Below are 11,133 nucleotides of genomic sequence, written 5' to 3'. Positions count from 1 at the left end.
GAGTTCAAAGTATATTACCAGAAGAATAAAGTTCACCCACAGTGACATCTGTCAGGTTTTTGCATGCTAACACTTTTTTTTATTTATATATTCTATACAGTATGTATGTGTGTGTGTATATATTACTGGACAATTAGTTTATGCTATCAGGTATCATGTCTGACCTGTCCCAGCCCTCCTCTCCTCCTAACACATAGATCTTCCCGTCCACGACTGCCACTCCAGGCCGATAGCGCCGCTCCTTCATTGGTGCGCACATAGTCCACTTGTTGCTTTTTGGGTCATAGCATTCTACTTTATCTGTGTTTTCTGTGGAGGCGTGCCATCCACCTTAGCAACAGCAAAAAAAATAAAAGGGGGAAAAAACAAGACAGTACCAGGCAGTGAGTAACGTTACATAAAATCTATGTCAATCTTATGGTACGCTTGATGGCCAAAGGTTTATGGACACCTTCACACCATCACACCAAGCTGCTACCACAAAACCACAAAAAAAGCCATAAGATTCCCGTTCCCTGACACTAAGAGTGCATGTCCAAACATGTCCAAACATGACACAAAGTGAAGACATGGTCATTTATGCATTTGCTGCTGAATGAGTAAATTCCCACAGCCACGTTTCTAAATCTAGCCAGAAGAGTGGAGGTTATTAGAACAGCAAATATGGAATCTTTAAAAAGCGCTGACTGTAATGGTCAGGTGTCCATACACTTTTTGGTCATATAATTTAAACAAAAAGCATTTAAATAAAATGTCCATTTTACCTATAACATAAATTTTGCCCTTCAGCGTGCAGGCTGCAGACCCTGAGCGGGCGATCTGCATTGGAGCCACTTCTGTCCACACGTGTGTTTTAGGGTTGTATACCTGAGCGAGGTCGGTTCCATCTCCGTCTTCAAGAACTGCACCACCTAAGGGTAGGATCAGAGCTATGTATTATAGACTAAACATCTTTTAATCCCAATGACCAATCTGCAATCAGGTGAATGCTACCTGTGACGTAAAGCAGTCCATCCAGTGCGACCACAGCAGGACTGGTGACAGCCATTTTAACCGACTCCATGAACTGCCATGTGTTAGCGTGCGGATTGTAGCACTCGACGGAGTCGAGGCGAGAGCGGCCCTCCCAGCCTCCCACTGCAAACACGTATCCGTCTAGCATCACCAGACCTGCAAACCGCAGAAATGTGGAGCGCAGTGACATAAGCGAATGAATTGACTGGTGCGTGACAAATAATATGACTGTTGTTGCAAGCCAAACTCACCTAGTTCTGATCTAGCTACATTCATGGGAGCCATCTCTAACCACGAGTCAAAGCAGGGGTCGTAGCGCCACATCTCTCTGCTCGCCGAGCCATCTGGGAATTCACCGCCAGCCAGATAAAGCATGGAACCTGCTCCACACACAGTGTCAGGACAATGCACAGTATTTAAATCAAAGTGAAAAACAGATCAGTGAGATATAATCATAGATTATCATGAATCAAACATTGAGAATACACAAGTCAAGTAACAAGCAAGTGACATAAATCACATTTGTTGCATAGAACATTTTTAAAATCTGATTTATTTGACAATGAACACTTACCAGCCGCTTTAATTCATGCAGCTGGTCAGTTAACCAAGCAGGTTTCAACAGCACAATGCATAATATCATGCTGGTAAAGGTCTCACATGCGCGCGATCTCACACACAAGCCATCTAATAACACAAGCCATCTCACACACAAGCACTCGCACGCACACGCACTCGCACGCACGCACGCGCACGCACACGCTCGCACGCACTCGCACGCGCACACACTCGCACGCGCACACACTCGCACGCGCGCACACTCGCACGCGCGCACACTCGCACGCGCGCACACGCGCACACACTCACACGCGCACACACTCACACGCGCACACACTCACACGCGCACACACTCACACGCGCACACACTCACACGCGCACACACTCACACGCGCACACACTCACACAGATTTATTTTATTGTTTCCATTATTTTTATTGTACGCTATTTTTGATGTTCCTCCTCCAGTCTGCACTGCTATCAGCCATCCTGAATTTCCCTTATGAGGGATTAATAACGGTCTCATCTCATAAGAGATCAGAAGAGATTCATAGTGACTAGAATTCAGGATAAAAAAGGTCTAAGAAGCACAGAACTACTCGTTCTCACCTGACACCACCAATCCGTGTTTGCTCACAGCAAAGGGAAGGCAAGCCAGGCTTTTCCACTGGCTGGTCATGGGGTCAAAGCTCTCCACACTCCTGAGCACGACCTTATCATCTTCCCCTCCCACCGTCACTATTACCTCAGCTGTGCCTGCCACAGAGATTACGGTGTCAAATCAGTCTGAGGGGAAGAAATACTGCTGCTGCATCTCTACGGATAAGGTAAGTATTCAGTGAGAGTCCTTGTGTGAAGGGGTGTGTGTGTGTGTGTGTGTGTTATACCCATGGCCCTTCGAGGTCGAGCACGGGGGCTGTAGAGTTCTCCTCTACGGTCCTGAAGCAGAAGGTAGTCTTTGGCTTCGGAGATCAGTTCCTGGCACTTTCGAGACTCTTTCACTACATCCATAGACTCGATCACATCGTGGATGTAATAGGGGCTGATCAGAGGCAGTCGGATGTGTTCGAGAACCTTTTAAACACAGGTACACTAATTTTACATGAAACTCACTTCTGATGCAATTCCCATTCCAGATCGTGCAGCAGATATCAAAATTAGATTTAGAGTTTTAAATATAAAAAGCATGAAGCGTTAAATCAAAAATGGCGACAATCAAAATCCTTGGCAAAAAAAAAAAAGAAATCACAAGCAGCACAGGTCTGTTAAAGGGACAAATACATGTTGATTTTATAAATACATTTTTTTCTTTGATTAAGGTACAACATCTTGTACATTTAATCTGTTTATAGTGCACACATCCAGTGGAACATGTTAGTTCCTGCTATCGTTTTCATTATATGGGCTAATAATCAGTCGCTCTCTCACCACGCTCTCTCATGAAGATAATAACACAAGAAAATGCAGCTTTTCATGTCAGACACACCAGAAACCACAAAGTTCTCGACCCAGGCCAGAAAGTGCAAGTCCTTGACCACCATGAAGAAATGAAAGTTGCAAAGCCCTGACACCAATGACTCCTTCCCCAAAAAAAAACAAAAAAAAAACAAACTTTTACTCTTTTTTTTTTAGGGTATTGGTTCAACACACTGAACATACTGAAATCTAAAAAGCCTCCATAAAAATCTTGTGTATGGTGGTGTGTATGACTGTCTTTTTGTGCATCCGAGTTTATTTTCTATGTTTGCAGGAGCGAATGAGGATCACGCGATTGTTGTTCAGGCCGGTATGACTAAAAACATAGAAGTCAATGAGGGGGAGTTTTCCCCTTATGACTGTATTTGTAGAGCAAGCTTATAGCCAGCTTGGTGTGTTTGACCTCGCACTGAATTAGATCGCACTAAACTATGCTTGGTTAATCCTTCACATGTTCTCCCTGATCTGTCTGATGAAACTGAGCTGTACAGACTCGACAGAATAAATTCCAGATATGCCGACAGAACGGTGAGACACTACACTGTTCCCAACAAACCAAGAGTGACTTCACTATGCCTGAATTTTAGCTTACCTTTTCAAAGCTCTGCCTGCGGGAATCGCACTTGTTCAACCAGAGCATGGCTGCCTCAAACACCGTCTCCTCCTGTGGCACGTTCAGGTGATCACTGGAGATAATCTCAGTCAGTTTATCAGCACACAGTGAGAGGAACTCCTCCTGCGTGAATAACAGCAAATCTCCAATGAATGATTCCAGATTAATCTTCAAGCTGAAACAATGGCAAGTAGCCAGTGACGTACACTGGTTCTTTTCACACAGTACCACACAATAAGTAGTACAAACACAACACCATTAAGGATTTAACAAGTTTCAATTTGGTCTAAAATATGGGAACATATTTAATCATCCAAGGTCAAAAATCCTTCAGCTGCCAAAGATACCCACAACAAACACAGACCCAGACATTAATTATGCAGTTTCTTCCCCAGCAGTAATTTTCAAATCCTTTGTACTACTGATGTCTATTTCTATGGTGTTAATAGTGTTTGAAGTTATGGTGTTTATTTGCTCTATAGGCCTCCTAGTGGTCCAGCAGCATTATCCTGCGCTCTCATCGCCATGGCCTGGGTTTAATTCCTGGGCAGGGAGCTAACATAGCCACTGAAGTGTTGACTCTCAGTGCTGTTCCCAAGCCCGGATAAAATGACAGGGTTGTGTCAGGAAGGGCATCCGGCATAAAACCTGTGCCATGTGATCCACAAAATAAATCAGGATCTATAGTTGATTAAAAAACAGGCAAAATATGCCATGGGTCTGGCTCTTCAGAAACATTTGTTAATTTATTACAGATTATATTTAAATGTCTTTTCTGCCACAGGAAAAAAAAAGCTTTATTTGCTCTAAACGTTGCCATGGGAACAAGATCACAACCCCCCTACCCAGCTCCATACTTCCTCTTGTTGGAAATCAGGACTGAATCGATTATGCCTGATGACAATAAGCTTTTTGCTATTTACATGTTAAAGAAGCAGTTTTGTCATTTTTACAGCCCTCTGAAACTTGCGGAATTAACTGCAATTTCAGTTTAAACAATGAGTAAATGAGGCATGTTAAAACATCATGTACATTGTGACTTGACATTCAAAGACTTGCATATTTATTTTGGTTGAAGAACTCATTTTACAGGCAGGAAAATGTGAATGGGAAAAAAAACTGGCCTCACTTGTTTGCACACAGTGCTAAAGTGCTGCTGGATGTACTCCATGCTGTGACGCTCCAGCTCTTTACATGAGTGTGCCTCAGCAAAGCAGTGGATGCCTACACAGTTGATTTCGTCCATCTGACGCTCCATGAACCTGCAACAGGCCTCACGCACTGCCATGACATCCAGCAGGTTGGCTGCAGCCAGAAGGGCCTGAACGCTGGCCTTGGAGATCACCACCTCGGCAGTATAGGCGTAGGTGACGAGCATGCCAATCATTTGTGGCTCCACACCATTGATGGCCACTCGTTCCTGACGTGACTCCATCAGGTCAGTGGAGAACATAGCCTGTGATATTGGGGGAAAAATATTCCTGTCAATATGCATATAAAAAATCCACAAAGCAGATCCAATTAGGAGAGCAATAAACCAAACACGGTTTACTCTCAAGTGTGCTGTAAAACAGACACACTTTGCTAAACATCTTTGCTATACATTTTCATAAACAAATCTTCACCTGGAAGTAGGAGCTGAAAGAGGCAAGAACGATACGATGACAGGGAAACTCCTGCCCCCCACAGCAAAGCGTGACATCGCAGAAGGCATTGTTAAGCCTCAGGCTGTTCAAGCCTTCCAGCACCTTGTTGGGATGTCGAGGCTCAACAAACACATAATCTTCGCTGTCCAACGTCCCGAGCGGGGGACCGAGGTCTTCCAAACATGGCGATGGGGGCAGTGTGGATGGCGCAGGGGTAGGGGCACTAGTTAGCATATTTGCAGCCATGATTTCCATACTGTCACTATTTCAGTCTGCAACAACAAAACATAAACCCATGACAACGTGTAGAAAATGTGTAGTGTATTATTAATATTAATTATAAATATATCTTTAGGCATTAATTAGTAATCAAGTCTAAATAATAAGCATGGATATTTTACTGTTGCCTTTTTAAATCTATAAAAAAAATTATAAAAATCAATGTAAATGAAATGTTGTAACATATAAAAGGTTAAAAATAAAAACAGGCCCGTGATGCTCATTGCAACAATCTTGCATGTATAATAGTACAAGCCACACTGTTAGTATATATTCTGTGTAAGTCTCTTTACATTTACAGCATTTAGCAGACTCTTATCCAGAGTGACTTACATTTTTATTATTTCAAGTTTATACATCAGAGCAATTGAGGGTTAAGGGCCTTGCTCAGGGGCCCAGAAGTGACTACTTGGTGGACCTGGGATTCGAACCCATGACCTTCTGGTCAGTAGTCCAATTTACATTTACAGCATTTAGCAGACTCTTATCCAGAGTGACTTACATTTTTATTATTTCAAGTTTATACACCAGAGCAATTGAGGGTTAAGGGCCTTGCTCAGGGGCCCAGAAGTGACTACTTGGTGGACCTGGGATTCGAACCCAAGACCTTCTGGTCAGTAGTCCAACACCTTAACCACTGAGCTCCAAAGTTACATTAGTGCTGCAATATGCGTTATTTACATAGAGAAACATGTGCGGACCTGTAAATAAATGCCCCTACGGTCAAATTGTTTGCTTTTAACATATAATATATATCCAATTGCGGTGATTAACCTCAAACAGCCCCATGTGACGTATACAGATAATCCACAATGGTCGTGTTTGTGTACAACAGTGCAGTTTGTTTACCTCCTCGTCTAAATCAGTGGGAATTAAACGTTAACATCTCCTGTTAGATTCGGGCATAAAACATTCGTCTTTAAAGATAATACACAAATAGACACCTTATTAATATACATAACGACCCAATTTCTTACCTGAAATGCTTCGTTTAATCAGCAAGACAGAATAAGTTGTTTATTTTGTCGACTTCGTACTATTCGGGAGTCGTGACGCCATGTCTTCTTTGCCGACAGCAGATAGAGGATCAGTGTAAACACACGTGACTCCACAGCGCCCCTACTGGATACGGAGACTCGTGTTTAAAATGCTAATCCAAAAAATATAGTCCTCAAATCTTGTCCTGGAGTTTTCTATGTTACTTCCTACACATTTTAATGCTTTTCCTGCTCCCTACTCAGGAAGAGATCTTAATTAATTGATAACATGTGTGTTGGGAATAAAGAAAAGACTAAAATGTGCAGCACAAGGGGTACCAGGGTTAGTTACCTTTGTCCATCTGGGTGGGAGGTTTTTATTTAGACAGTCAGTGTATTTGTTATAAATATATAAAGGTATTTTCTCTTATCCAGCCAATTTCTTTATATCAATCAAATGGGCTCAGATTAGCATCCAATTATTTAACATTGAAGTTAATTCATATAGAAAAAACTATCAAGAATTGCACAAATTTATCTGCATTGACCTTCTCATGCTACCCAATGTAGTTAATGCCGTTGTTACCAACGAGTGTGTATCTGCAGTGTTGAACTGCACCACTGGTTGACTTTAGCCAAAAGTTTCAATTTGCTCTAGTAAAGTAGTAAAGATTTAGATAAAAATGGTCCTTGCCTCCCAAGAAGGCATGACCTGAATCTAATTTGCTAATATGAACTGCCTATATTTAACTAAGTTAGCCTCTTTTTTGGATAACTGCAATTTAGACAAACATAGATCCCAGATAGTAACATAACTGTCCAGGCAAATCACATTATACTTAATGATAAGAATTTCCCTATGATATTTTCCTTATTAATTCAACAGCTAACTGCTAATAATGCTAATAATATTACTACTAATAATGCATTTACTTAGATACAGTTTAAAAGAACATTTCCACCCCTGACTATGCGATAATTGACTAGCTGCTACCTACAGTCATTGGCCATTTTATCACCTACTGCATAGACAGAAGTAGTGAGCCAGAGGTTAAGGTCTTGGACTCCTGATCATGTTTTATAGTTTTGATTTTATGTTGGTATACAGGGTTTTTTTTTTTTCATTTGAAAAGACAGAGGGTTCTTTGCTGAATAGCCATTTAATTTTAATTTTGTCTTTTTTTTTCATATGAATAACTTGATATAACTAATAATATATGGATTTTATTACAGACATCAACAACAGTCATGGCTTAAAATATGTTATAAAATGTGACTTTATTTGTAAGCAATTTATAATGGAAAACCTTATTCACATGATTGTATCTGTTAAAGTCACTGAGTAGATGACAGGAATTTTTGGCATGCATTATAGACATTCATTTCAGAATTTCTATTTTTAGGTTCTAAAGTTACTGAAGTGGCAGGCAATGCTTGGAAAGAATACAGTTTCTTCACATTTCACTTTACAATATCGTACAGCTGAGCATCTGTGGAAATATACAGCATGAGTTTGAATATTTGATGTCACAGAAAGGTGTCCTTCATTACACCAGGTTTCTCCAAAGCAGCCTTTCTTCTAGCTGCTGCTTCCAGAATCTTCTTGCGAGGCCCAAGCTGGATTCGGATGCCTTTTAGATCATCGTCTGAGCAGAGCATGAGGGCCTCCAGGTCTAACTTCTCACGGATAAACACAGGAGCAAAGTCTAGTAGGTTTACAGAGGACAGGAAGGATTGCAGGGGTGAAGTTTCCTCGTCTTCTTCCAATCCAATCTCCTCCTGGTTCCAAGGCAATTGTGAATCCTCTTCGGATTGGTCATCCAGTCCTGCGTCCTCTGCTTCAAACACCTCCTTACGGACCAGGAATCCCAGGTCCTCTGTGTCACCAATAGGAAATTCATCTGGTTCGACTCCCATTTCCATGGAGAAGTTCTTTCGGAAGACCATCTTTCCAAGGCCTGGTCTCTTAAACAGGGATTCTTCTGCCTGATCTGCATCATTGTCTTCTTCATCATCAAATTCACCAGTTCCAGCTTCATCCTCTTCATTTTCATCCTGCTCATTGAAGACATCTTCTAATTCTGCCATTTGGGCTGTTTCATTCTCTGCTTTTTTCGACATGGTGCCCTTCTTTCCAAACTTGCGCTGAAGAGTTCCTTTAATGGACCCAAATTTGTTGGAAGCAACAAGCTGATTTAAGCTGTTTGTGGTTCCGGTGCTAGATGAAAAATTTGGCTTGGCTTCAGAGGCAGAGCCTACACTGGCACGGTACATCCTGTCCATCTTATTCTGGTGCCTCTGCTTGACCTTTTCACACTCCTTCACCTTGTGTTTTGCATCTTTGGCTGCTTGTTTCTTCAAGTTTTCCACATGTTTGGGGTTCTTCATCATCTGCTGGGAAGCAGCATTGTCTAGGAAGTGGACGCAGTTCATATGATCTCGAGATGCCGCAACGTCCATTGGTGTGTGGAAATCATTATCCAGCGCAAAGAGATTGGCACCAAAGTTCACCAGGAAGTTCAGTATGTGTCTATAACCGTTAGAGGCTGCATGGTGTAAGGGTGTGTTTCCCCAAATGTCGCTCTTGTTGGGATCTCCACTGTAACAAAATCAAATCAGAATCAGCAGTTTATTCAGCATACTATTGAAAGATATACATGTATGCCTATGAAGTCTTACTTGCTGCAGTTGGTTATATAAAACACCTAACATTCAGAGCTAGCAGAGCCTCAACATTACACCAATGTCACACAGATAAATCAGACTTCTTAGACAACCAATGTGTATTTATACATGTAAGGAATTATTCATTCATTCATCTTCTACCGCTTATCCGAACTACCTCGGGTCACGTGGAGCCTGTGCCTATCTCAGGCGTCATCAGGCATCAAGGCAGGATACACCCTGGACGGAGTGCCAACCCATTGCAGGGCACACACACTCATTCACTCACGCAATCACTCACGCAATCACTCACTAGGGACAATTTTTCCAGAGATGCCAATGTACCCGGAGGAAACCCCAGAGGCACGGGGAGAACATGCAAACTCCACACACACAAGGTGGAGGCGGGAATCGAACCCCGATCCTGGAGGTGTGAGGCGAACGTGCTAACCACCTAAAAAATTACCTAAAAAAATATATAGGCTTTGGCTTTGCCCCAGTCCTACTGAGGAGTTTCCTCTACACTGTTTTACATGTGGTCAATTTACATAATGCCCCCCCAAAAAACACACCTTGTTATTTGGCCATGAGGGGGTCAATAATATAGTCTTTGCAGTCTTTGCCTTACCAGTTTTAATATATAACTAACAGCTATACACATCCTAACATTCCAGGAAGAGCTGTAGCTATATCTATTTTATTATAGTCTGACTATATATAGTGTGACTAAGATGCAATATAATTAGTTACTCTTTAATCCATTACCAGTAAAAGTCCACACTTATGTTCCAACTTTGCACATAATAACTCAGATTATAATCTATAGCAGTTTGTCTGGGTGTGTAACATCCTTCCACAGCACAGTTTGCTAATGGCTGAGAGGCTCATAAAACTAAAAATATTTTCTCATATTTTTTAAATATTTATTTTAAAGTGATGAGAACTACATGATAATAGAGCTGTAAAACAAAGACAAAATCCCATCTGGCTTGTTTTATGGAAACCTTCATAAAGTACAAGCGACAGAAGATGAGGCTCCACAGAAATCATTTGCCATATCGCTTGTAAAAATGATTCTTTTGTGAAAAGAAAATGTCAAATGAAAAGAATCATTTGGATTAGACGGTTTTGTTCAGGTTGTAACCGGGTTTGGTTGTAGTTTACAGCCTGGATTTTAGATGAAGAAGGATGAAGGACCTTTGCTCTAAAGTAATCGGGTATGTAGAATGCAAAACAAGAACAGCAACACAATACGTCAATTTATTTCACAATGTAAATAGGTATATACAGTTTATAGATGCTGTAAGCTAAAGATGTGAAGGTCAAAGACTTGTCTCTTTATTCGATAGATAGAAATAAATATAATTTATAGTCAGTGGATTCGATTTAATTAAACATTCAATTCAATATAATATCATTAGCCTTAAAGTCTTTCTCTCTTTCTTTCTTTCTTTCTTTCTTTCTTTCTTTCAGGAGTATAAAATCTTTTTTAGATTATCCATTTAATAGAAATCTTGTTTTGATGAGTCAAAGAATCCAGCTCCAGAAATGTCCCCAGAAGGAACAGCAGGAAATAAAACCTCACCCTCTGCTGCAGATGAGTTGCAGAGCCTCTAGTCTGCCGTGATAAGCGGCCCAGAGAGTCGGGGTCATCCCATCATCATCCGGAGTGTTCAGGTCTTTCCTAGTGGCCTCCTTCAACAGATCCAAATTACCATCAATGGCTGCCTTATGATATCTAGACATGGCTTTGTAAAATATATTAGCCCTATACAGTATATAGTTATAAACAAGATTTAGCAGCTCCAGAAGAGCATTTTAAGCCCTTTGCTAGTCTCTTCTTCTTTGTTAGGCAGAAAGGAGAAGTGAGTATGGATGAAAAGACCATATGGTGTGTCATTATCAC

General features: G+C 41.2%; 2 protein-coding genes across 2 annotated transcripts in view; both read right to left on the bottom strand.

Moving 5' to 3' along the window:
* The window catches only part of si:ch211-256e16.3 (kelch-like protein 20), a 7,915-nt gene extending 1,194 nt beyond the window's left edge, over positions 1-6,721 (bottom strand). The window contains exons 1-10 of the mRNA XM_060891982.1: positions 6,564-6,721; positions 5,287-5,579; positions 4,791-5,117; positions 3,641-3,784; positions 2,460-2,646; positions 2,182-2,328; positions 1,266-1,394; positions 994-1,170; positions 765-911; positions 165-330 (exon numbers count right to left, since the gene is read on the bottom strand). Of these exons, the coding sequence (XP_060747965.1) occupies positions 165-330; positions 765-911; positions 994-1,170; positions 1,266-1,394; positions 2,182-2,328; positions 2,460-2,646; positions 3,641-3,784; positions 4,791-5,117; positions 5,287-5,562 (1,700 nt within the window). The 5' untranslated portion in view covers positions 5,563-5,579; positions 6,564-6,721. The remainder of the gene's footprint in view (positions 1-164; positions 331-764; positions 912-993; positions 1,171-1,265; positions 1,395-2,181; positions 2,329-2,459; positions 2,647-3,640; positions 3,785-4,790; positions 5,118-5,286; positions 5,580-6,563) is intronic.
* A 1,101-nt stretch (positions 6,722-7,822) lies between these two features.
* On the bottom strand, positions 7,823-11,103 carry anks4b (ankyrin repeat and sterile alpha motif domain containing 4B). The gene is made up of 2 exons (XM_060892308.1): positions 10,813-11,103; positions 7,823-9,162 (listed from the first exon to the last, which is right to left on the bottom strand). The coding sequence occupies exons 1-2, from the start codon at positions 10,971-10,973 to the stop codon at positions 8,091-8,093; spliced, it is 1,233 nt and encodes a 410-aa protein (XP_060748291.1). The 5' UTR covers positions 10,974-11,103; the 3' UTR covers positions 7,823-8,090.
* Between the last annotated feature and the right edge of the window lie 30 nt (positions 11,104-11,133).

The sequence above is a fragment of the Tachysurus vachellii genome, chromosome 18, assembly GCF_030014155.1.
Source record: "Tachysurus vachellii isolate PV-2020 chromosome 18, HZAU_Pvac_v1, whole genome shotgun sequence".
Lineage (NCBI taxonomy): Eukaryota > Metazoa > Chordata > Actinopteri > Siluriformes > Bagridae > Tachysurus > Tachysurus vachellii.
Note: the sequence above shows the minus strand (reverse complement) of the source record. Positions and strands in the feature narration are given on the sequence as shown.

Bases quoted from the DNA above. Each gene is read 5' to 3' on its own strand.
- anks4b (XM_060892308.1), bottom strand. From the start codon at position 10,973: ATGTCTAGATATCATAAGGCAGCCATTGATGGTAATTTGGATCTGTTG. The intron at 9,163-10,812 runs GTGAGGTTTTAT...ATTTTGTTACAG, and splicing joins CAACTCATCTGCAGCAGAGG to TGGAGATCCCAACAAGAGCG.